This window comes from Sporothrix schenckii (assembly GCF_000961545.1).
Source record: "Sporothrix schenckii 1099-18 chromosome Unknown Cont47, whole genome shotgun sequence".
Classification (NCBI taxonomy): Eukaryota; Fungi; Ascomycota; class Sordariomycetes; order Ophiostomatales; family Ophiostomataceae; genus Sporothrix; species Sporothrix schenckii.
In genome coordinates, this window is record NW_015971148.1 from 3177777 (window position 1) to 3202457 (window position 24681).

Consider the following 24681-nt stretch of genomic DNA (forward strand, 5'->3'; position numbering starts at 1 on the left):
GTTTTCATATTAGTCAGAAAAGGCGCAACGCAGCCAAGGACCCAATAATTTTTGTGGGGAGTGTCGTGCGCCTGGAAAAAAAGCGAAAAGGATCTAACGCGTGGGAAGGAGCGAATGGCAGCGCCCAGAATCTAATGAGACAGTAGCGAACGACAGCAGAAGCCAGGCGCATTCAGTGACGGTCTTTCCTTCCCTTTTCCGCACTCCTTCCTCGGCCAGCCTTTTTCATCCTCCTTCCCCATCACCATCCATCAAGCTCGATTCCCTCGCCGAGCATCGCCCGCCCTCTTTCTTCTCCCCCTTTCTTTTTCTTTTCCTTCTTGACTGTCCTTTGTCTCCAACCATTTCTTGACCCAGTCCTTTTTTTCTGCGTGTTTTGTTCGCTGTTGTTCCTTCTCGACGCTCATTTCCCCTATTCGCGTTCTATTGCGTCTCTGTACTTTTTTCGGCATCCTTGTTCCTGATATCGAGACGGCAACCCAAAAAACGACGACACGACAACGCATCTTTTGCGTCCGCAGAGTTTACCAACGCATCGCATCGTCGCTGCGATTCGATGCTGGAAGCTTGTCGACGATCGCTGCGTTCGCTACTTCATTTTTTCGACTCGGTTTTGTTTGATACAGTGCGATAACGACTCGCCGCGCCACACTGTGACGCACCAACAGGCATAGCAGGCGTTCTGATTCAAGGTTTGGTTTCGTTTCCTTGCAACACGAAGAAGCCATCCATCCCCGGGAGCATTTTGGATTATTCTAGTTCGTTTCCTTCCTCTACACTCGACCGTGCGTTTGTCCTTTGTGCATCTGCATCCGACAAGCATTGCACATCGCCCTTTCTCCCGCAATCTCAACGTGGCGCGAAAGCCTTGCCTGTCACGAAACATAATCATTTCCGACCGCGCCATCTTGTTTCTTCCATCCACACGCATCCACGCGACTCTCCTGCCGCTCTCTGCGACTCGCGACGACTGCGCAGACAGCCTTCTAGGCCGAAAACCAGAACGCTTGGCGCGTACAGTTCCATTGTGACTGTAGGCTTCCAGGCGACGCGGACACATTTCCCCACGCCGGCAAGATGAATAACAGTCATCTGCCGGCTGGGCGGGCCGGCCTCGGAGCCGGTGCAGCGCAGGGCATGGCCGACATACCGGGCGGCAGCTTCGGGAACACCCAAGGGAACAACGGTGCCGGTAGCGGCAATCACAATGTCCAGAACGGTCACAACAGCCACAATAACCACAACAGCCACAATAACCACAATGGCCACAATGGCCACAACGGTCACAGTGGTCATAATGGCCATCACGGTGGCCGCGGCGGTGGGCCCCGGCGAGGTCGCCACTACGGTAACAACTACAATAACCAGAACAATGGCCAGTACGGCTACAACAACCACAATGGCCCGTACCAGCAGCAGATGTTCCAGCACGGGTACATGCCCCTGTATGGCAACCAGCAGTTCGGTTATCCCCAGATGCCGTACATGCAGAACCAAGGAATGCCCGCTCCCTTCATGCAGTTCCAACAGCAGCAGCAGCAACAGCAACAGCAGCAGCAGCAGCAGCAGTATGGTCGCCCTGGTATGCCGGGTCAATTTGCTCCTATGGGGATGCATCCGCCGCCGCCGCCTCCACCGCCGCAGTCGCAACAGCATGCTCCTCTGGCTTCCCACGCACAGCACCCGCAAGGACTGCCGCATAACATGCAGCAACCGCACTTGTCTCCCTATGCGCGGAACGCCCAGAATGTACCTCTGGTTGTCGCCACGCCGCAGGCCCAGCAGCTGCCGCCTCCGTACCCTCTGCACGGCATGATCCCTCCTCAGCAATCTCCGCCAGCTGGTATCGCATCCTACCAGCCTCCTCCTTTGCAGGCGTCAATGGGCCTGCCTCCTTCTCTCCCGCCGCATATCCCTCTAGTTGGTCGTGGCGATGTACCACACAACAACGCCATCGCTCACGCCGCCGCCGGCAACCCCTATACACCGAACGACAACCCTCCTCCCGCCTCAATACCTTCGCTCTCGACCCACTCTACGACCACCCCGATGTCGGCCATATCTACCCAACAGAACGCCCCGCCTGCCCCTGAAGGCAATGCCTTCACTCCCTCTACGGAAGCGGGACCTACTCCGACGTCCGAAGCGGATCCATCTTTGCTGCAAGAGAACGTCGAGTCCTCCTCCGCTGTCCAGACTCCTTCCGAGCCAGAAGCGCCTGGTGTAGCAAAGGCCTCTCAGCCTCCAAAACGTTTCAGAGCACCAGTACGTTGTCTTCTCCAACTTTCGTGACGCGAAGGAAACATGAATTTGAAAATTTGAAGCTGACCATGATTTCTACGTAAAGCTACCGTGGTACTCCTCGCCCAAAGAGGCCTTCCCTCCGAGACGCGCAACTGCACGCCGGAAACGTCGGGACATGGGTGGCTTTGAGAGTGTTGAGCTGCCTCCCAGCCAGCACGTGGCTGTAGCAGCCACCGTCGCTTCTACTATCGCGCCGCAGACTCCCAAGCCTGGTCCTGCTTCCACCTCCGCCACCACACCTAGCCCTGCCAAGGCATCTGTGACTAGCCCAACGGCTCCCGCAGTTCCCGTGATTCCTGCTCTTCCTGTTCGCGCAGCTGCCACAAAGCCAATTACGGATGGCCCTGTGGCCAGCGCTACGGCAATAGAGGCTGCTGAACCGCCACGGGAGGGCGAAGCTGCTCCTGTTAATGGCGAGGCTGCGACCAACGGCGACGTCGCCGAGAAGGCCGAGAAGGCTGAGCCAGCTGCCGTTCCGGTGCCGTCGGGCCCCAAGCTGTGGACTGGCTTGTTTTCAAAGGCCGCTGCAGCAGGAAACGCCGGCGTGAACGGCGCCGCTGCCACCAACGGTCATGCCGCTGCCAACGGCACGAACGGTTCGACTGGTGTCTTTGCCAAGTCGAACGCCAATTCGCTGGCGGAGGCGGTCTCTTCATACCGTGTCGGTACCGCGGACAAGGTGGCTTTCATTGAGCCGCGCGGTCTGATCAACACGGGCAACATGTGCTACATGAACTCCGTGCTCCAAGTCCTCACGTTCTGCATCCCCTTTTACGACTTCCTCGACCAGGTTGGCCAGAAGGCGGCGTTCAGCTTCAAGAGCGAGACGCCCATGATCGACGCCATGATCATGTTCCTGCGCGAGTTCAAGGTCATCGACCGTGCCGACCCCGCGGCCCTCCAGAAACGCCTCAAGAGCGACGACCTGGAGCGGTACGGCGAGGCTTTTACCCCTGAATTTGTGTACAACGCCATTAAGCAACTGCCACGGTTCTCCAGCATGATTGTAAGTTGCACCCCTGCTGCGAACGCCCTTGTACCCCGAGTGTACCAGAAGCGGTAACAGAAGCAGGAACAGAAACTAATGCCATTTTCTCCAGCGTGGTCATCAGCAAGATGCCGAAGAGTTCCTTGGCTTCCTGCTCGAGACTCTTAACGACGAGTGCGCCAAGGTTATGCAGGATGTGGCCAATACGGCCAACACCAACGGCTCGTCACCCACGTCTGCGCAGGCCACGCCAGCGCTTTCTGTGACGTCTGACGTTGCTGACCCTTCCGGAGGATGGCTCGAGGTTGGCCCCCGTCAGCGCGCCGCCGAGACGCGGTCATCGGGACACGCCCTGACCTCACCCATCAACAGTATCTTCAGTGGTCTTCTGCGGTCGGAGCTGCGCGTTCCTGGGCGCAAGGATTCCGTGACCCTGGAGCCGTACCAGTCTCTGCAGCTGCACATTGACTCGCCCGAGGTCCGCAACATTGTCGATGCGCTGCGCAACCTCATGAACCCCGAGATTCTGCACGCCGACTTCAAGTCCCCCCAGGGCAAGGACGTCCGCGCAACGAAGCAAGTGTTTATTGAGGACCTGCCGCCGGTCCTGATTCTGCACCTCAAGCGCTTCCAGTTCGACTGGCAGGGCAACGGCACTGTCAAGATCTGGAAGAAGATTGGCTACCCGCTGGAGCTGGAGATCCCACGCGAGATCTTCAGCCGCCGAAAGCGCAATACCTTCCTGTCGGAGCCCCTCCCCAAGTACCGCCTCAACGCCGTCGTCTACCACCACGGCAAGCAGGCCAGCGGTGGCCACTACACTGTCGATGCGCTGCGCGAGGACGGCCGCGAGTGGATCCGTCTGGACGACACCGTCATCCGCCGCATTCGGCGCGAGGAGGTGGCCCAGGGCGGCGCTGAGGAGTCTGCTGGCTCGAGCAGCACGGCGCCGCCAAGCAACCCGTCCAACGCCGTCATGGCCACACCGAACCAAGTTGCGGGCAACGCGAACCGCTTTGCTGGCATGGGCGAGGAGGAAGCCGGCGACAGCGACAACGACTGGAGCGCGCCTATCAACGGCAATGGTAAGAAGTGGAGCTCAGTCGCGAATGGCGCGACGAGCCCCAAGAACAAGGCGCCCAAGGAGAGCATCAAGGACAACAAGGTTGCGTACCTGTTGTTCTACCAGCGCATCAACTGAGCGGTGCCCGCTCCGAAGGGCGTAGCGGCAACGCTGCAGATGGGCGTATCCAACCACCCACAACACTGGCATCACACACAGCAACAAACAGCACAATTCGTACGACGCCAACTACCCCAAAGCGAATATCGAGCGACTCCATTCCCCTTGTCACACACGCATTTGCATGACATATGGACGAACTCTCTGCGCCCCCTTTACTTGGACGAAGACATTGAGGCGTTCAAGGTAGAACTGCGGGATCTCGTTCCCATGCCATGTTCTATTTATTTCCTAAGAAAATAACGGACCGACGGACAAGACAAAACGAGCCGACAATTTTGGACCGGCCACAATGCTGCCAAGAAAACATTGTTTATAGACAAGAGGATGATGAAGAGAGCAGGACGAGAGGCAGAAGGAAGGTGGGAGGCGACGATGTGCTGTTAAAAAAAGCAAAAGGTATTGTTTTGTCTTTTTTTATTCATGGAGCGAAGGATGGTGTTTTTTTTTCTCTGTTTTCTTCTTGGTCTTCCTCCAGGTTGGCTCTCGTATCTGGCGTCCTTTGCGAAGGATGCTGGGAATGTCACTATAGACAACAGTACTACCAATTTAATAATTCATAATCTACGACATACAAGTGTTCAGTTTGATGCATGCAATGCAATGATGGGAGATGAAAATGATGCCTGAATAGATGGTCTCAACGGTGATTACCGAGTCGTCTTGGTCACGTGACTCTCAGTCGCGTTGTGCGGCGCGCTTAGCTGTGGAGGAGGTGACAGGAGCTAAGCTTTTTTCTGAGAAAGGTATACACCCAGCAACAGAAAGACCCCAAAATATCCAAACAAAACAATCCAGCGTCAGCTTCAAGCTGCCTTTTCGTCGTCTGCAAAACGCCCAATTGATGCCATCTGATCGCAACGATATTACACCAGCGAGAAGCAGTCGAGCCTTTTCATTCTCCGCGCCTCTCTTTCTGCCCTCTCGCGCCGTCCGCGTAAGCAACAATGCCTAACAAGTTTTCGCTGCCGGACGACGACGACGACGACGGCGGCTTCTCGTCGCCGGCCACTCCTAGTGGCGGCTTTGGTGGCGGTGCCGGCGGCGGTCGCGGTAGCCTGTTTCGCTTTGATAACGGCGCCACATCTTCGACAACCCCCGGCGGCCTGCCACCGCCCTCGTCGGCGGGCAGCTTCACACCAGCAGGCGCACCCTCGGCATCGTATCTGGGCAGCTCCATGATGCGGGGTGTGGCGGGCACAGCCAAGTCCACGGGCTCACCATTACCATCGACCTCGCGGAACATCTTTGCTGCGGGTGGTGGCAGTTTCGGCGGCTTCAAGGCAGGCAGTGGTGGCGGCAGCTCCAACTCACCCCTTGGCCGCTCGATTCAGGGTAGCAAGCCAACCTTTGGACCGGGATCGACACGACAACCCTCGCGACTAAGCCAAGTGATGGCCGACGACGACGACGACGAGGACGAGGAGGAGGAAGAGGAGGACGAAGACGAAGACGAAGACGACGAGGAGAATGAAGACGAGGAGGATGAGGATGACGATGATGCCGAAGGCGAAGAGGAGGACGACGAGGCCTACTACCGGCCACGAGTAGCACAAAAGGTTCCTGCCAACCGGAGCCGTGCTCCCGCTTACCAAAATGACGAAGACGGCGAAGACGACGAAGAAGGCTCATACGACGAGGAGGAGGATGCAGAGGGTGAATACGACGAGGAGGAAGAGGACGAGAACGGGGCGGGCAGCGACCCATGGCTCGACCTGGCGCAGAGTGCCGTCCGAGAGCGTGCCTCCTTGCAGGGCCGCGCGCCATGGATGCCTGCTGGCGGCGAGGCGGATGGCGGCGAGGGCGAAGTCGCGATGGGCGGCACGGATGGCGTTAACAACAGCGACCTGCTGACCTTTGCCACGCCTGCCATCAACGACCGCATTCGCAAAGAGGCCGAAGACATTTTCCGTGCATCAGCCGCCCGCAGCGGCGGCGGCGGCGGCGGTCTTCTGGGCGGTGCTGCATCGACGCGCGCACCCCGCGAACTCAAATACGCGTCCATTGCCAAGAGCATGTACGGCCAAATGGGCTGTGCCAGCCTGGACGAGGCGCCACAGCTGATCCGCCAGACGGAGGTGCAGATTAGCAAGCTCTACAGCCAGGGCGTGGGTGCGGAGGACAACGCGGACCGCCTCGACCAGGCCCTGGCCGACGCGTCTGCGCAGCTCGTCGCCCTGTGGCAGGCGTACGCCGACAGCCTTCCGGAGACGGCGCACTCCGAGCACGACAACGAACAGTTGGCAAGCATCGGCCCCGGGCCCGACGCGAGCGCCTTCGAGAATGCCGCGTATGTTGCGACGGTTGCATTGCAGCTGCACCACACGCGCAGCACGGACAACGACACGGGCGTGCTGTCGCCCGAGCCGCTGACCGAAACCCTCTTCCGCTGGATGGCCGACTATCACAACGTCTATCCCGACCAGGTGCATGATGTGCTGGAGTTCCAGCCCAGCCCGGCCTCGCACGGCATGTTCTGGCAGACCGTCTTTGTGAGCCTGCTGCAGGGCCGCGTCGAGGACGCCGTCGAGCTGCTGCGGGCCGGCGGCTGGGACAAGGTGCGGCGTGCGGGTGTGCAGGCGTACAGCGGCCGCGCCCTCGCCAACGTGGAGCGTGCTGTGCAGGAGACGATTGGGATGCTGGACACGTGCCCGGGCAAGTTTGGCAGCTGGGACATTTGGAACAGCGAGTGGACCCTGTTTCGGATCCGTGCCAAGGGGGCCCTCGACCACCTACGACGGTTTGCTGAGGGAGGCCGAGGTGCCGGTGCCGGTGCCGGCAATGACGACGACGACGACGCCGAAGGCGAGGATGAGTTTGGTGAGTCATACCGGGGCGGTCGCCAGTCGATGGCCGGCATGGCGCGCAAAGCCGAGAGCCAGGTGCCGTGGGACATTTACGAGAACCTCAACATCGTGTTTGACATTGCGCTGGGCTCGCGCGAGCGCATCCTGGGCGTCTCGCAGGACTGGTGCGAGGCGACGCTGGGCCTGTTTGGGTGGTGGGACGAGACCAAGGTAGCGCCGACGCCAAACGCGCCCAATTTCGGCACGAGCCGCCACGGTCAGTCGATGTCGATGACGATGACGCTGCGCGGCCACGCGGCCGGCGGCTTGGACGGCGCAGCGTCGACCTTTGCGGGCTACCTGGACCGGCTGACGCGGTCGTTCCGGGCGACGACGGAGGCTGGACTGGAAATCAACACCAACAGTCCGCTCGAGGTGGCCCTGGCGTGTATCTTTGAAGACAATCCGCGCTGCCTGCTCGGCCTTCTGCGGGCCTGGTCGCTACCCGTGGCCTCGGCGGTCGTGGAGATTGCCGCGCTCGGCGGCTGGCTGCCGACACAGTCGTCTACATCGGCTCTGGCGACGGCACTGGGCGGCCTGGATATGGAGGACCTCGAGGTGCTCGGTGTGGACCCGACGGACCCCGACGAGTCAGACGGCATCAAAGACAACACCCTGGTCCAGTATGCGCAAGCACTCATCAACAACAAGGAGCTGCAGCCGACGGGCGACGAGGAGGCGGACAACGAGCATGAGGAGGCTGCCGGATGCAGCGATGCTTTGCCTGCCAATATGGACGGCTGGGAACTGGCCATCCACGTCCTCGGCCGCATGAACTCGCAAGAGCGGGCGGAGGAGACGATCGGTGAGCTGGTACGGACGATCCTGGTTCGCTTGGACGTGGACTCGGGCGCGACAGTGGACAAGATCTGGCGCTTGCTGAGCGACCTGGGCATGTCCTCGTTTGCAGAAGAAGCGGCGGAGGTAAGAGCCACCCATTCTGAAACAGACATGCAGATGCATCTTATTTGCACACACAAAAACACTGACACTGACGACGCAGCACTACGGCGACCTCCTAGCCAATGAATCGTACCGGTTCGGCGAGGCGGTGTGGTACTTTGCCATTGCACACCGGCCCGGCAAGGTGCGCGAGGTGATGAACCTGCTCATCTCGTACTCTCTGGTGCAGTCGGCAGCATACCCCGTCGAAGCGGACCTCGACGACTACCTGCGGCGCCTGCTGTTTGAGCGCAAGACGTCTCTGGAGCAGCTGGCGCGGCGCGACCTTGTGGCGGCAGAGCTCCTTGGCCGGCTGCTGAGTGGCTACGCGACGCTTCGTCACTTTTACAACGTGCGCGACGACCCGTCGACGGACATTCCGCCTGTGCGGCGGCGCACGGCCGCTGCTGCGGCTCTGACGGCCGTGATTGCGAGCGCCGACGACAACATCCGCGGCGGGCTGTACGACGCCACACGCGACGCCGTGGTCTCTGAGGATTTCCTGTTGGCGCTGCTGGGCGAGGCGCTCGTGTTTACCGAGGCCGTGCCGAGCACCACTGCCGTGTCTAGCCGCCCATCTGCCAGCCCGACCGCCACGTCGGCCGGCCACGTCACGGCGCCGCCCGTGGTGGCCGCCGAGACGGTCGACGTGCTGCTCAAGGCCGTCGAGGACCTGCAGACGCTGGCGGGCTCGCGCGTGTACGCGACCTGCGACGAGTTCTTCCAGGTGGTGCTGGCCAGCGTGCCGGGCGGGCTCAAGGGCTCGACGCCGGCCGACCTGCTGCGCAAGACGACGAGCGACCTATCGGCGGCGTCGGGCGCCTCGTCGTTCCTCATGACGGGCAGCTCCATGCTCGCGAGCCAGCTGCACCGCAGCATGTCGGGTGCGCGGACGGGCGCGCCGGGTTCCGGCGCGTGGCCCGCGTCGTCGATGTCGACTGGCGTGCAGCGTGGCTGGGACTGGCGCAGCGGGCTGCCGGCCAACACGACGGCGGCAGATGTTCTCCAACGGGTGCGGGTGGGCCTGAGCCGCGCACTGGCCCGGCTGTGGGTGGCCGAGGCGGACGAGATGGTGGGTTTGCCGGTGATTGGCAGCAGCGGCGGCCCATCGTCGCTGATCCTGGGCCGGTCATAGGATCGCCGGTTGCGGGAGGTGTGCAGCGAGGCCCAGCGCATGCGCAAGAAGCGGCGTGTGGCCGATATGGAGGACAGCGAGAACGGCGTGGCCGAGGCAGTTGTGAGGACCAAGAGCGAAGAAGAAACGGAGGACAAGGAGGACAAGGAGGAGGCGCACTTCAAATTGGGGCACGTCCGGAACGACGAGACGGAGAGGGCGCCCGTGGCGGCGAGAGGCATTGAGGGTTTATTTTGATGGACGTGTAATATAGAGGGCATACGCAATCTCGTACCGTCTTGTTTGTCTAATTTGTCTTGTTGTTATTTTACTTTGCATTTTTTCATCATGATACTTACAAGGGTGTGCCTGCTCGGCTTCTTTCTGTTGGCTATTGTTTACACCCCTTTTCATACTTTGCAAAGCGTCACTGGTCTATAACGATCCACGACACCGCGCTAGAAAAAACACTGATGGACACACGTTGATTCTGAAGAACGATCTTGTATTCTCGAGGTCAAAGATTTGACGTCGTCACTGCCGATCCTCAAGCACGCCAATCAAGTCACTGTGCATTGACTATAAACATTTGTTGCGTGGCAGGGGTCTAGTTCCTCTCTGTACACTATATATGCCATATATACCGTATATGCCGTATATGATTGTTATATGCTCGCTGCAATACACGCTCCGTCGTGCTTCTTTTGCTCCTCAAACGCAGCCTTGACATCTGCCGCCAGCTCGTCGTCGACGAGGAACCAGTAGCCCACTGTTGCCATTCCTTCGCTGTTCTCCAGCGCACGGTCAAATGACTTGCGCAGTCCAGCGCCCCTGGCAAAGTTTTCCGTGTGGGGAAACGCTCCGCCCTCGGACGGAATGCCGAACATGCCGTGCCAGCTCGGGCACTCGTATGACACGTTGCCCTGGTCCGTCGACGCCGGCGTCGTGTGGTCCGTGTCGCACAGCACCTCGCGTCCCAGCGCGCCCATGGCCTCAACAAACGCGTTGCAGATCGGCATGTTGGTGCGCAGGTCGGCGTAGCCCCCCAGATCCTGCGTCTCCATCGTGCACCCCGTCGACTCGGCTGCGCCCGCAAAGCACTTGACTGCCCGCTTCTGGAGCGCCAGCGCGCCCGCCAGCGTCGGCGCACGCACGCCGTACTCGAGCCGCGCCGTGTCGGGAATGATGTTGGACTGCTTGCCGCCGTTGGTAATGATGCCGTGGATCCGTTCCTGGGGCCGGATCTGCTGCCGCAGAACCGAGATGGCAGTGTACCCCGCCACGGCCGCATCCAGCGCGTTGACGCCCTCCCACGGCGCCAGCGCCGCGTGCGCCGGCTTGCCCTTGAAGCCGATCGAGAAGCGTGCAATCGCCAGCGTCCGGTCGAATGCGTTTCCGTACACCGACGCGGGCCCGAAGGCTGTCTGTGCCGTCGGATGCATCATCAAGCACGCGCCCACGTCCTTGTACGCGCCCGCCTCAATCAGCTTGATCTTGCCACCGCCCGACTCCTCGGCCGGCGTGCCCAGCAGCCGCACACGGCCTGGCGCCCCGGTGGCCCGCAGCGCGTCGACCACGGCCAGGAACGAGCTCAGGCCGACCGTTGCAATCAGGTTGTGGCCGCAGGCGTGGCCAATGCCGGGCAGCGCGTCGTACTCAGCATTGAACACGAGCACGCGGCCGCCCGCGCCGTACTCGGCCTCAAACGACGTCTCGAGGCCGTATGCGTGTGGCGTCACGCGCACACCCTCGACTGTGTTAAGCACGCCAACAATCGCATCGTGTGCACCGGCCTCTTTGTATGCGAGCTCAGGGTTGTTGAAGATCTGGTGGTTTGGAGCCCGCTAACGTTAGTCATCACCAGCACCAAGACAGGAAGGAGGGCTGGCTCCCAAAATAGAAAGACGAACGCATGCGCCTGCCCGGAGTCGAGACGATTGTATTTGGCGGTCGCTCTCTTGTTCCTTCCGAAAACAGGGTTCAGCGTAGTTGGCAAGAACGGCCCCTGAATGTCCCAAAACATCGCCAGCTTGCATCTCAGCAACTCAACAAAAACATAGACAAAACAAAAAAAATGAACGCACCTTTTGATTCACTGCCCACACCTGCTCTGTATAGGCTACCAGCGACTGCTTGATCGTGGACTTGGCTGCCTCCATTGTATCCGTCTTGATGATTCTAGTCATTGTCGCTCTACAGTCGCAAAATTCAATGATGCGGCCGCTTTTGTGTCGCCTTCTCGAGCCAACTGTACCTGCCTCGCCTGCGTTTTCGTCTGTGCTTCGCTCCGTCGTCCATCCTCACGTCGCTCACATTGCCGTCGACAACTGCCTCTTATATGTCGACAACACCCCGCACTCTCAAACAGGCTCCTTTGCGGACCCCCGCTGCTCAGCCGCAAGCTTGACACGTCCCTCGGCCAAAGCGCGGACGCACGGCAACCACCAGCGGCAGATAGCTTGCAGAGGGCGGCGTTTCTCCGCAAAGATAGCTTGGCCGCTAGCGGCGGGCATTACCGGGTACCTGGAACTGGCGCGGCGCGGCTCGGCATTAGCTTATCTTCCGCGATTGTCAAGTTAATAGTCGCCGCCGCCGCCGTCACCAAATTATCTGGTCGAAACAGCCGCTTGTCCTCCCCGGATATCACAGTCCTACACGTTCTGCTTTTGTTTCCAGTCGTGCCTGGACCTATCTGGGCGTTCATCCGACGGCGCTAGACCGACCTCACTAGAGTCCGTAGTCAGGCGGCCAGACTTGGCTTTCATTACAGAAAATCAGAAGCTCCGCCCGGGGCAATTCGTTGTCGACATTGGTGGTACCACACCCGGCGTTGGCGTTCTCCTTCCCAGCGGCTTCCCCCGCCTGGCCGGCTCCGTCGCTGAAATTGGCGGCGTCAGGTCGACTTTGCTCTGCCACAGGTCGAGAGCGTCGGCCTGGGCGGTGGTTCCATGCTGCACGTTTCCACGACAATGACAACAGCAGCAGGGTTGTCTTAGGCCGTCTTCTGCATCGTCGACGTTGACAATCTGCCCGATGACATGCTTGCTGTACCAGTAGCGGCCATGGCCATCCCCGTATTGGCAATCCTGGACGCCGTCAAGGATCTGCAGGAGCACATGAATGCGACTTTTGCGGCCGTCATGACGGCCGAGATTGGTGGTGTCAACGGTCTCAGCCCCATGAGTTATGATCATTGGTAAGAGAAGACGTGCATATTGCCATGGCCGCCTTCTTTAGCTGCTTCCGGGCCCTGTCATGGTGTGACGCGGCCGCGGTAACAGAAACGAGACGATAGGTCAGGAGGCATCTGCAGTCCCATCAAATGATTAGGCGCCCAATCTCGCCCTTCACTTTTGCCAGCATTGATTCAAAGTGCTGTTTTGCGTATGGACAGTTTGGTTCCTCCTTTTTTTGAGAGGGCATGAATATGGTGACGAAAAAAATGACAATATAAATAAACTTGATAGGTAAAAATAGCTTCAACAACATTTGAAGGTGGTAGGGCGACACTGAGAGGATCCGCCGTTTTCGGACAAAAGTGAAGAAAACGTCCACCGTCCCTTACACTTTCCGGTGCATTTTCCACCATAACAAAGGCGCGGCTGACCGACGACAACAAAACTACATCATTTTCAAGACCACTTTTCGAGAGACCGCTTTCGCTTTCACAAAGCCAAGTGTCTTCAAAGCAAACATCACTGCAGAACAACCCATGGCAAACGCACAAAACGCGACACAAGGCAGTGTTATACCAGGCTCGAATTCTGACCCAGAATAGAATACGCAAACAGAAAATGCCTCCCCTCTACGACGCCATGGACCTCGCAAAATGCGCTCCGTGACGACGCGCTCCCAGCTCTGCAGGCCCTCGAAGACCGACCACATCTACGCGAGCGCGACGTCCGTCGCTTCGAAGACGACGACCCGCCCCCCTACGAATCATCCACAGAATGTGATGAGGAAGACCTGCTTTCGCGGGTTATGCCACCTACTCAAGACGGGCTATCTCAAGAGGACCGCGCCATGTTTGATGCGCCGCTCACGGAGGCCGAACGCCAACCGGTCGCAAGCTCTATGCACTACCCATATCTTGCCGAAACACGATATGCGCTAGAGGAATCCGTCCAGCGGGAACGGGTCAACTCATGGGCCAGATGTCATTCCAACCCAGAGGTGCGCCGCCTGTTGTGTCCCATTGGGTCCGGCGAAAAGATATCACTGGCGGAACGACGGTGTGCCGTCATTTCTCGGCATATTATCAAGCGGCGCTGGCAAAAGCTTGGCGTCTGGAATCCAAAATGGGGCATTCTCGAGCAGTTCACTGACGGCAGCAGTTCGCCGTATCGGAAAGACCGCATCGGCGGTTGGGCATGGCAGCACGACGACACACCCGGTGCGCTGTGGGACAAGAAAGACTTTGACCCTTTGCGACGAGCTGTTGAGCTGCGTCAAGGCCTCCGTTTCGGCGAACACGCGCCAGTACAACCCCGCTCCCATTTGACGGCGTCTGCCTCGAAATCGCAAGCGGAGGCCTTCATTACCTCGCGACCCTGGTTTCAATTGTCGGTGGAGATGGTAGAGCGTAGCAAGAGGCTGCTTCGCATTGACGACTGGGGAAGGCAGCGTCGTGATAATAGTAACATCATCCAGAATTGGAAGGACCGTGGTGACTGGCAAGACAAGTGGAATGCCACGGCGCTCGGACGGCACGTGGTTGGCTGGAAGTGGCGCCACGAAAGCCCAAGCCCGGAGCCGGACGACCTTTCGGGGGTTCAAACTATGGCCGGCCTGGAACTGACTCCCTCTGAGACCGATGCTTTTGAAAAGATCCCCAATGCGCCCCCGACGCCACCACCACGATCGCCGTCACCGATTGATCTTACGGAGGTGCCGACAAACCCCTTCACGAGAATGATGCAGAACATGAGGCGGGCCCAGCTCGCGGCAGAAGCAGCGGTGGCCGCAGGCGAGGCCGCAGACGATGGCAACGGTGACGGCGACGTCGCAAATTTACCCCAGCCGGACGACGAACATCCAGGCGGTGATCAGCCGCCACATCCATCACTGCCGCAGCCGGCGCCCACGCGGGCCTCTCGGCGGAAAAAGGCAATGCCACCACCTGAAGAACCGCCACGTCCACTCCGGCGCAGTGCTCGCATTGCCGCCTTGGCCGCGCGACAGCCACCAGCACCAGTGAAACCGCAGCCAACTCGGCAGACGCGCGGTGGAAAAGGACAACAATCGGCAAAGCAAGCTGCCACGGCAGACAAGAACCGGTCGAAACAAAGAAAAGGAATTGCGGGCATCAGAAAGCGGAAACCCGCGCCGAAGCGTCGGTGTTGATGGTTGAATGGCGCATGGGCCGCCAGCGGTGGACACGGCAGGAAGGATACCAAATGTGTTTCAGTAGCTAGCGGAGACGGCCTGGATTTTTCAAGTAATGAATGCAATGGAGCTTGTCAGATGTCATGGAACGTCAGCTGCTTTGACAGTTGACCGTGGACTGGGCTTGACGAGCTTCGCTATAAATCGTACTTTGCTTCACAGTCGATGTACAGATAAAGCCCATGAACAGCGCCAGAGAGTGGCATCGGCCAGAAGATATATAGGTATTGCAAGGAGGAAAATAAAGCAAACTAACACAAATAAGACAGGATCGTTGACTGCACGTAGATGTTCAAGGAGACAACAACAGCATCATCATATCGGTTCCAGACATTAACGACACACCAACTCCATCGTGGTACCTAAATATCGCAGAGGAGACTGTCTCATGGACACTCTGTCTTATGGACACTTTTGGCCGCTCATTGTAGCCCTGTTGCGCGACCCGTGTCCGTAACAGTCTCCTCAAAGAGGTTCTCGCCCGGATGTCTTCTGAGAGCCAGACTGAGCCCCGGTGCATGTCACTTCAAACCTCGTTGTATACGACGAATTGTGTGCAGACCTTTTGTGTTGTTATTTTTTTTTTTTTTTTTCCTTCGATGTCACGTTCATGTTCACCCCGGTCGCCCATTCCTTAGCTACGGTAACTGTGTCGCCGTTCCTTCCTGATCGCTGCTTCCTTTTTCCCCTCTTTTTTTCCCCACCAGCACAAGCTCTCCTTCCCACTAGCACCAGTTGTGGCCAAGTGCCAGTCAGGTCCAGACCCGACGCCCTGGCTTTTTTAGCGTACTGCCGAGTTAGCTCCTGCCGCCCCACGACTTCCGGTTATTGATCACAGGTTTTTTTTTTTTTTTTTGTGAGTCAATTTTCCTCCTCCTCTTCCATACATCTACCCTCCTCGCCTCTCCCTTCATTTCCATTTTTTGTCGTCACTTTCACTTACGTCCCTTTTCCCTTCCCCGTCCCATCCCTCCGCCTCACGTCACCGGCGCCTTACGGAATTTGCCTTCATCTGCCCTTTCAGCATCGCGAGATTGAGATTGAGATTCGTTTGCCTCCTCTCGTCTGACGATTGCAGAGAACAGACACAACCAGGCTAGCACGCGTCCCATTGCTTCCTCTGGCTGTTGTCTCCTGTGGCTGCCCCCTCCTTCTCCTTGTCACTTCACAGACAGCACAGTTTTCCGAGTCAGAATGGCTCCCCAAGACGCTGACGGCCAGGAACCGGATAAGAATGGCATCGTCACCTCCTCGCTAGCCGACGAGGGCATCGCTGCGGCCGCCCCGGACATCGTCGAGTACGACACCAAGTGCGTTGAGCGGGTGTACCGCAAGCTTGACTGGCGCATCATCCCGCCGTTCTGGGTCCTCTACTTCCTCTGCTCGGCCATCCGCTCCAACATTGGCATCGCCCAGACCATGAACGCGGCCCAGGGCCACGACCTGATGAAGGTGCTGCACCTGTCGTCCAAGGACGTCTCCACCGCGCTTGCGCTCTTCTACGTCTCGTACGTCGTCTTCGACTTTCCCTCCAACCTGATCATGACCCGCCTCAGCCCCCGCGTGTGGATGGCCCGCATTGTCTTCGCCGTCGGCGTCATCGGCGTCTGCTTCACGGCCGTCCAGGCCGCCTGGAGTCTCAAGCTGCTGCGGTTCCTGCTCGGCGTCGTCATTGCCGGCATGTGGCCCGGCATGGCGTACTACCTGACGCTCTTCTACCCGCCCTCGCGCCTGGCCAAGCGCATTGGCTACTACTTCACGGCGGCCCAGTTGTCGGCGTCCGTGGTCGGCCTCGTGTCTGCCGGCTTCCAAAAGATGGACGGCCTGGGCGGCCTGGTTGGTTTCCAGTGGATGTTTTTGGTGTACGGCCTCCTGGCTGTCGTTCTCGGCGTTGCTCTGCTCTGGTGGCTGCCCGACCGTCCGCTGCCGCCGGGCACCGCGCGCCGGCCCCCGCATCCCCTGTTGTCCTGGGTGCCGCGGTCGCCCGAGGCCCTGAGGGGGGAGGATGCTCTGGTCCACTACCACGAAATGCGCCGTGTCTACCACCCGCGCCCGTGGACGGTGCGGGACCTGCTGCATGTGCTGATTGACTGGCGCCTGTGGCCGCTGGTGCTCATGTACTTTGGCGTGGTCGGCGTCGGCATTGGCACGCAGCTCTACGGCTCCGTGATTATCAGCGCCATCAACCCCCACTTTAGCAGCATTGTCGTCAGCCTGCTGTTTGCGCCTATCTGGATCATGGACCTGATTGCCATTTTGCTGGTCACGCCCATCTCGGACCGTTTCCACCGGTACCGCGCCGCCTTCTTTTCGGCCGCCGTGTGCATCCAGATCGTCGGCCTCCTCGTGGTGTCGTTTGCGCCCGGATCCAATCCTTGGGCGCGCTATGGCGGCATGCTGATGCTGGGCTTCGGTCTGGGCCCCACGGTGCCCATCTGCATGACGTGGACGGGCGAGATCTTCCAGCACCGCCACGGCGAGGTCGGCGTGGCCGCTGCCTCAGCGCTTGTGTCCGGCCTCGGCAACCTGGGCAGCATCACGACGACGTACGCGCTGTACACGGGCTGGCCGGCCGACGCGTCGCCCAAGAACCCGCACCAGTTCCGCAAAAGCAACCTCGTCATGATTGCCATTCTGGTGGTCAGCATTGCGAGCAGCTTCATCAACGTCGTGCTGTTGCGCCTGTTTGGCAACAAGCGCCGCACCCCGACCAAGGCGGCCGACGACTCCAACAACGACGAGGTCCTGGACGGCGCTGCTCGTCGCGAGGCTGTGCAGCGCGGCTTTACGCGGATACTGCCGGTTGGCGGCAACTAGAGGGCGAGCCCCGTCGTTTGTCCGCCTTTTGCCCCTATCTCTGTTCAATTTTCAAGAGACATCATTCAACAGCCACTCGAGGGCGGGCATACGCAACGACACAAGGATGGCCTGTGGAAATTCGATCTCGCGTCCTCAAGGCAGCTCAACCTGCCGCCCCGGGCTCATTATGTTTTACCTTTCCCTTCGATTTTAACGCCACCAGCCTGCCTTGTCATTTTATACGACACATTTAAAAACGATCGTTTTATTCAACGCGCCTTCTTCCCCTCGGTTTACAATGATCTTTAACCAATGGACCGTCTTTTTGTTGCTGTCTTTATGACGACAATGCTACCGCGCTATCGTTGGGACACAAGCAGAGGGCGGTCCCAGGGCTGATGGATTGGATGCTTGTCGTTCGTGGCTGGATTCGTTCTTTGCCACCTCTTCTCTACTTCCGTTCTCTTTGCTTTTCCACAAGCTGGCTGGTCGGCAAATTCTGTGGCTTCTCTTATTTTCGTCTTTCCTGTTTTTTTTTTTCTTTTTGTCGTTTCTGCGTCTGCATTTTCTGCGACTACATTATGATACCCCCATTTGTGTTTGAATGCGCTGTCGGACGGTGACGACGAAAAGAACCAACCATTGTTGTTTTCAGTCATGTCCGCTTTATTTTTACCTCGAGGTCTCCCCCCATTTCTCTTTTTCCCTTTTTATGATGCTTTCATCTTTGCTCTCTGGGGGAGACACTCGAACCAGCAACAGTGCTACTACGCCATTGCTGACAAAAACAAGGGACGGCGCGTTGGGACCGAGACTCTGCCTTTGCGACAATGCTCATTACGCTATCGCTTGCCGGTCTCGTGGGTTGGGACTTGCTTTTCTTGTCTTTTTGTTGCTTCTTGTTTTTACACTTGCAAATCTGTCCTCTCTTGGTACATTTTTGGATATATATTACATACCACGGAGCCTTTTTGATAGACACTTCTCATCTGCGGTCTCTGCCCATTCGGCTCGACCCTGCCAATATCAAAATGCTCTTTGTGCGATGTCGTTATGTCGAGTTCTGCTATCCTCTATGATCCACTGTTCATATGGTGATGTATATTGTGCAATGGCCGCACGACGACCGGGCCGCGCCGATTGTTTCGACTTGTTTGGTGGGTGCTCTGTTTCAAGACCTTGGACGAAACATGAACCAGTCAAAATACAATCACAAACCAGTATGACCGCATAGGTCTCCACACCGCTCGGCAGGATTCTCGTTTCCTCGTCGTCCCGTCCAGCCAGAAGATGGCCGCCGTCGGTTGTGAGTTCATAGCTGACGCATCCCACTCCGTCCACTCAACCCACTCCGGAACGCAGCTCGCGGAGTCCACCCACACGCAAAACCCACTCCCCAGTCGCAGCCTGCCACGCCGCCGCCTCTCGTTCGCTGCTCAGTTCAACTCTTGTCAGCTCGTCTTCACCGCATATTTGACCGCACAGATCAGCAACGTGGGGACAACAAGCTGAAAGGCGAATGCAAAAAGAACATGCACAAACGAAGGAGACGCAACGACAGAGCCTGCAGACCATCGACTCTTACGGTGTAGCTTGTCCGCTGGAAAATATGCAGGAAATTCAAGAACGAACCTCTCATAGGTAAAGAAAAATGTAGACAAAGTGAGTAAGTGGGTAGGCCGATGTGAAAGTGGGACCCATGCATGCTACGCCGAAAAACAAAAGAACAACATACGGAGTAGGCCACATCCTCAGCCCGCCCGTGGTCGGCCAATCGAGGTACAGAAAGAGAAGAAAAAGCTAAAGAGCCCATGCGAAGAGAAGCGACCTGAGTCAACTATCACATAAACCGACAATCCTTGCGATTCTTGTCGTTTTTCAGCTCCCGTTTGGTCTTGTCTTCCCGTCTCAACGTACTTTTGTACTTTTTCTTCTGTTTCGTAGCCGGCGTCGGAAGAGATCTGGCGTTGCACCACACACACAGCCATATCTGAATCTCGATGCTAAGTGTGGTGGCTTCAACGGAGACCTCCGCACCGTCTGCCAGACACCATGTTGGAGAACGTCGCAGTTTATCCAGGCTCGCCCGGTTCCTTCCCAGGCACGCGCCGAATCACACCAACTCGATGGAGTAGCACTGCATATCTTCCCTGTATGAGGGGAACAAAGGAAAGAGGAAAGTGGCACGCGACTGCCACCTGCCTCTACCGATCAAATTGCGTGCAAATCTCCAACGACTGAAGGCTTGTCAATCATTCCTTCCTTGTCGGCCTCGTTCGCTATCTTCATCAACGGTCTCTTCTCTCCTTCCATCTTCATTACAACAGAGTATTTCGTACTTTCCCTTCGCAGCCGTTTGCCCCTTCCTGTTTCTCTTTTGCATGTTCACCCTGAACGCTGCCCCGCCGTCTCCTATTGGCACGTGAAGATACGGTACCACCAGCCCAGCAGCCCAACCCACCTGCCACTAGGATTGCGACCTTCCGTGGTAGCGACTTGACTAGCAGCCTAACACCTGCAAGCTTCACACCTGCACCTGCCCACCCACCCACCATCCACTATCCACTTTGAATTTTTTGGAAAGTGCATGCTGCACGCCGCCTAGCTCCCCGTAGCAGTTCCTGCCTATGGCGTGTGCCTGCCACCTCTTGACGAGATTAAGTTAGAAAGAAGCAGGTGAAAAAATTACAATTAAAAAAAAATGAAAGAAAACCTCCCCTTTGTCACTCTCGCATCAACAGTCCTCGCCCCACGACGTCTATCTAGATTCTTTCTTGTGTCCCGCCTACCAGTCCCTACCCTCATCTTTACCTCTTTTTCCTGCTAGTCCGTCGCAAACGTCTTCCCCCTTACCTCGTTTCGCGTCCGCCCTCACTTAAACCCCCTCCCTATTCGCACCATACAATTTTCTTCGGCGCTCTTTTTCTCTTCTTCTCCTCCCCAAGGGGTGTCGTCTCCCGAATCGGTCAGAGCATATGCTTACACCCTCTCGCGGCGCAAACGACACGACGAAAGAACCGGCCACCGGAACAGAGCAACACCAGCCGGACAAAACGACCCGCTTGCTCGACCAAGCTTCGGCGCCAGACGCGGCTCCTCCTTCGATCTAGAACCGCTACAAGATCCTTCGCTCGACCTCGCCGAACGCGACAAGAGACGCCAACGAATCGCGACACGACGATCTTGCCGGTGCTGATACCCTTTTGTGCGGCCTTCACTGTCCCGCCGTCTCGAACCCCACGACACGGCCAGCGATCGTGCTCGTCCTCGCCTCCTATCTTCCGTCCGAGTTGGGGCTTGACAAAGAGTGACCACCAAAGCGCGCGCTGCGCGGTCTTCCGCGCGCACGCTCTGGGCTGTCTCGACATCGACATCGACATCGATAGTCACGCCTTTCTTTTTTTTCTCGATTTCTTTCTCCCCCGTGTCTTGCCGTTTTTCCAGACAACATGTTGTGGATATTTCGGGTGCTCTTGAGCACCATCTTCTTGCTGAGCGTCGTCCTCTCGATCCCAATCGCCTTTGATGTCGGCGGTCGCGACGCCGGGCTCGCCTACAGCCTGGCGCTCTTCCTCTACTACAGCGCCTACTCGTCCATCAAGATCGCCGTGCGCCTCGTCGCCCCGTCCGACCGCGCCAGCGCGCAGCGCCTCCGCTGGACCGTCGCCGCCACCCTACGCCTGTCGCAGTGGGTTGTCATTCCCAGCCTGCTGATCTGGTCCTTGAGCCGCTTCTCCATCGACGCGAGCAGCACCGACTGGGTCGCCCGCACCGTGGCCCACGTTACCGGCGGGGAGAGTGGTGCCAGCAAGGTCGTAAGCAGCGTCATCGGCGCAAGCACCGCCGGTGGTGTTGGCGGCGGCGGCGGCGGAGGCGGCTTTGGCATCTCCAACTTTTTCGGCCTCATCAGTCGAGGTGCCAGCAGCAGCAGCAGCAGCGTCAGCAGTAAGATTCGTGCCAGCGCGTCTGCCAGCGCCGCCAGTGCGAGTGCCTCGTCCTCCGTCTTTACGAGCCGGCCGGCCAGCACGAGCTGGAGCGACTGGATTTTTGGCCGCGGCGGTATTGTCGAGTCGGCGGCCCTGGGCGGTTGGGACAAGTCGCTGCAGTACTCGAGCCCCATTTTCCAGGTCCTCGAGGGCTTCTGCACACTGCTGGTCATCCAGGCCGCCGGCCAGATCACACGCTGGCTTGTCAACCGCGGTCGAAGCGATTCATGGCTGGTGCGTAGTTTCTGCCGCGGGCATCCGCGAATCTGACGAGAATATTGCTCAACTGCGCTATTTGCTTAATGGCTCAATGGCTAACATGTACTGCGTTCGTATAGATTATCCTGGTCGTCTTTTCCGGCTCCGTCATTGCGAGCGCCGTCTACTTTTTGTCGCGCATTGCGCGCTTTCCGCAAATCGACAACATCGACGCCATCCTCATTGGCGTCACCATTACGTCGGTCGTGTTCTTGTCGGCCTACGGCATCGGCAGTGGCCGCGGCAACCCGGTCGAGTCGTCCCTGTTGTTTGCGTATGTCGTCTTGTGCGTGTACCAGATCTTCACCGACTACCAGCCGTCGTCGCCCGAGGCCGCGGAGCGCCGCCGGCAGCAGCAGCAGCAAGCAGCCGCGCTCGAGCCCGAGTTCCCGCCGCTGCCGCCCATCATCATGGCGTCCTACTCGACGCTCGTGCACCTGCTGAGCACCTTGCCGACCGCTGTTAGCTCCGCCCTTCACTTTTTGCACGCCGCCTTCCAGACCATTACGCCGTCCGTCATCATCTCCCTGACGTACCGCATCATTGTCTTTTATTGCGCCACGCGCATCATCCCCGCCGTGCGCGAATCCGGCGCCCGTGCCCTGCTGCAGGAGCCCACGCTCGAGGACTCGGACGCCGCTAGCAAGCTGCTCGGGTTCCTGTCGTGGTACTCCGCCTCGATCCTCATCGCCATCTACACCAGCTTGCTGTTGCAGCACTTTACCGTCGCCTCCAACGCGGCTGGCCACGACGCCGGCTGGTCCTTGCTGCGTGCCGGCGAGATCGCAGGCGGCACAACGACGCGCTGGGTCAATGTTGTGGGCGTCATGGTTCTCTACGCCGTCGAAATGTACCTGGGCAGCGACGACATGGACGGCGGCCTGACCAACCACTGGAAGATGGAGTAAAGATGTTTCTGTCGATGTCGCTTCCTCTACCACTTTCCACCTCAACAGTTCTGGATGACATAGTCATTCACGCACTGCGTGCGACAAGTACAGAACCTCAGAACCTCAGAACCTCAGAACCTCAGAACCGCACACTCGGCTTCCAACATCCCAGGGACGACATGCTGGATAGCCACGTCTCAAGCATGACAACCATTCACCCCCCTTTATTAAAATCTAAATACACACTCCTAGCACAACCCACCCACCCCTTCCTCACCACCCTTTTGCCATCTCGTCTTATTTGATTTTTAGTTTTCTTGGTTTCCCTCCTCGTTTGATTCGCCTATTTTCTCCCTGATGCTGACCCTATGACTCTCGTTTTAATTTTCTATTCTCTTTGTGAGAAGGTGTTTATATGGCTCGCTTTAATTATGCAAGCAAAATTACACGGCATACACCATTTCACACTTTATACCCCCTTGTTATTGTTCCGTTTTATGTCCTTTTATGTCAACTATGTCTTCTTTGTTCTTCATTTGTTGTTCTTCGTTCTGGGCCTTATGCCCCGGTTGCGTCAACTTCTACGGCGGTATTATGTATTAAGAAAGGGTTAGGCGGCTGGTTTCTTTGTTTCTCGTATTTTCTACTCCTCTATTCACGGTCACCGGTTTTCTTCGTGTGTCACCTTTGATGTTCGTCCTTTATGCAAGAGATGCTATGCATTAGTAACTTGGTAACGAAACGGTATGTCTTTCTTATGTCATCTTTCTCCTGTCCTCATCGTATAATTATTCTTCGTGCCTTTTATGGACAATTAGACCATCGGACCAGAGGCTCACCAATGTATTCATGTATTCAAGACGCTCGAAAACAAAAACAAAATACTTGCACTATCAAGAGCGAAGCAAATGATGTTTATTTAATTCAAATTCAAAAAAAAAAAAAAAAAAAACGAGGACAACATTTGTTTTACTGACATAGGTGATAGATCAATCTCGTTATAAGTGACCACAGACAAGGCTGTTACGTCACGGAGGCTTGAAAGACTCGATAGCCAACGCATACCAGTGAAAACGTGTGCATAAGTTCGTTGCCAGATTCACTGTACTTCGTAACCACCTCTGTGAGCAAAGCGCATAAAAATGGGGCATAATGTCATGGACAACACCTATGGGCGCGTTTCACGCTTTTGGACGGAAGGGACGCGTCTTTTCTTCTCGCTTAGTGGACGCGGCGCGACGCCCAACGCGACAGGCACAGCAGGCCCGCCTTACAAGGAGGACGTACGGAGTACCTGCCTGTACGGTCGTCAGGCTTTGGCGTGTCAAGGACGAGGGCGGTGAGAATCGGCAGTATTATATGCACACCTCATATGATTGGTCCGTTGGTGCCTGAAAAGGAGGAAAGCACGGACCACACGCCTTTCGCCTTCCCCAGCCAACCAGCATTGCGCGACTGCCCGATTTAGAGACAGGGGCCGTCGCCGCTCAAGCCTGCCTCTTGCCATGCGGGCGCCTCGTACGTACCATTTGTGGAGTTGCAGTAGCAAAAGCTACATTGTCAAAACAGCGAGCCGGGCCCGGGGGTGGCGGCGGCTGCCAGTCGAAAGTATGGGTGAGGGATAGAAAGGAAGAAAAAACCAAATCGCAAAATCGCTTCGCTGCGACGCCCCTAGATCGCCAATCCCCTCCTTCCTTTCCGTTCGCCTCAGCCCTCCTTCCCTTTTCATCATTCGGCGCCCTCACTCTTTCCGTTTTGGCCATCACCATCCGGATCGCACCTTCCTCGTTGTTGACGTTTTAAAAAAGTTGTTGTTTGTTTTTGTTTTTTTCCTGCCACTTGTTCCCTCCTTTCTTTCATGTCATAATAGCATTTCCCTCCTTCTTTTTCTCCTTCTGCAATTCCAGGTCTTGTTTCGTCTTCTTT

General features: G+C 57.6%; 8 protein-coding genes across 8 annotated transcripts; 5 read left to right on the forward strand and 3 right to left on the reverse strand.

Moving 5' to 3' along the window:
* Window positions 1-1077: 1077 nt before the first annotated feature.
* On the forward strand, window positions 1078-4493 carry SPSK_03917 (ubiquitin carboxyl-terminal hydrolase 10; the record flags this gene model as incomplete). The annotated part of the gene is made up of 3 exons (XM_016730732.1): window positions 1078-2265; window positions 2348-3310; window positions 3405-4493. The coding sequence occupies 3 exons, from the start codon at window positions 1078-1080 to the stop codon at window positions 4491-4493; spliced, it is 3240 nt and encodes a 1079-aa protein (XP_016585559.1).
* A 989-nt stretch (window positions 4494-5482) lies between these two features.
* Window positions 5483-9695, forward strand: SPSK_03878 (vitamin h transporter 1; the record flags this gene model as incomplete). Its single annotated transcript, XM_016730693.1, has 3 exons — window positions 5483-8305; window positions 8385-9395; window positions 9459-9695. 3 exons carry the CDS (start codon window positions 5483-5485, stop codon window positions 9693-9695), a joined length of 4071 nt encoding a protein of 1356 aa, XP_016585560.1.
* A 407-nt stretch (window positions 9696-10102) lies between these two features.
* SPSK_04248 (amidohydrolase) lies at window positions 10103-11623 on the reverse strand (the record flags this gene model as incomplete). The annotated part of the gene is made up of 3 exons (XM_016731059.1): window positions 10103-11281; window positions 11344-11466; window positions 11522-11623. The coding sequence occupies 3 exons, from the start codon at window positions 11621-11623 to the stop codon at window positions 10103-10105; spliced, it is 1404 nt and encodes a 467-aa protein (XP_016585561.1).
* A 541-nt stretch (window positions 11624-12164) lies between these two features.
* On the reverse strand, window positions 12165-12631 carry SPSK_04626 (uncharacterized protein; the record flags this gene model as incomplete). The annotated part of the gene is made up of 2 exons (XM_016731427.1): window positions 12165-12388; window positions 12412-12631. The coding sequence occupies 2 exons, from the start codon at window positions 12629-12631 to the stop codon at window positions 12165-12167; spliced, it is 444 nt and encodes a 147-aa protein (XP_016585562.1).
* A 518-nt stretch (window positions 12632-13149) lies between these two features.
* SPSK_04207 (uncharacterized protein) lies at window positions 13150-14780 on the forward strand (the record flags this gene model as incomplete). The annotated part of the gene is made up of 2 exons (XM_016731018.1): window positions 13150-13180; window positions 13216-14780. The coding sequence occupies 2 exons, from the start codon at window positions 13150-13152 to the stop codon at window positions 14778-14780; spliced, it is 1596 nt and encodes a 531-aa protein (XP_016585563.1).
* A 1236-nt stretch (window positions 14781-16016) lies between these two features.
* SPSK_04211 (MFS transporter) lies at window positions 16017-17639 on the forward strand (the record flags this gene model as incomplete). The annotated part of the gene is made up of 1 exon (XM_016731022.1): window positions 16017-17639. The coding sequence occupies one exon, from the start codon at window positions 16017-16019 to the stop codon at window positions 17637-17639; it is 1623 nt and encodes a 540-aa protein (XP_016585564.1).
* Window positions 17640-20587: 2948 nt separating this feature from the next.
* Window positions 20588-21001, reverse strand: SPSK_04649 (uncharacterized protein; the record flags this gene model as incomplete). Its single annotated transcript, XM_016731449.1, has 1 exon — window positions 20588-21001. The coding sequence occupies one exon, from the start codon at window positions 20999-21001 to the stop codon at window positions 20588-20590; it is 414 nt and encodes a 137-aa protein (XP_016585565.1).
* Window positions 21002-21070: 69 nt separating this feature from the next.
* On the forward strand, window positions 21071-22773 carry SPSK_04179 (ICE2 family protein; the record flags this gene model as incomplete). Its single annotated transcript, XM_016730990.1, has 2 exons — window positions 21071-21841; window positions 21946-22773. 2 exons carry the CDS (start codon window positions 21071-21073, stop codon window positions 22771-22773), a joined length of 1599 nt encoding a protein of 532 aa, XP_016585566.1.
* Between the last annotated feature and the right edge of the window lie 1908 nt (window positions 22774-24681).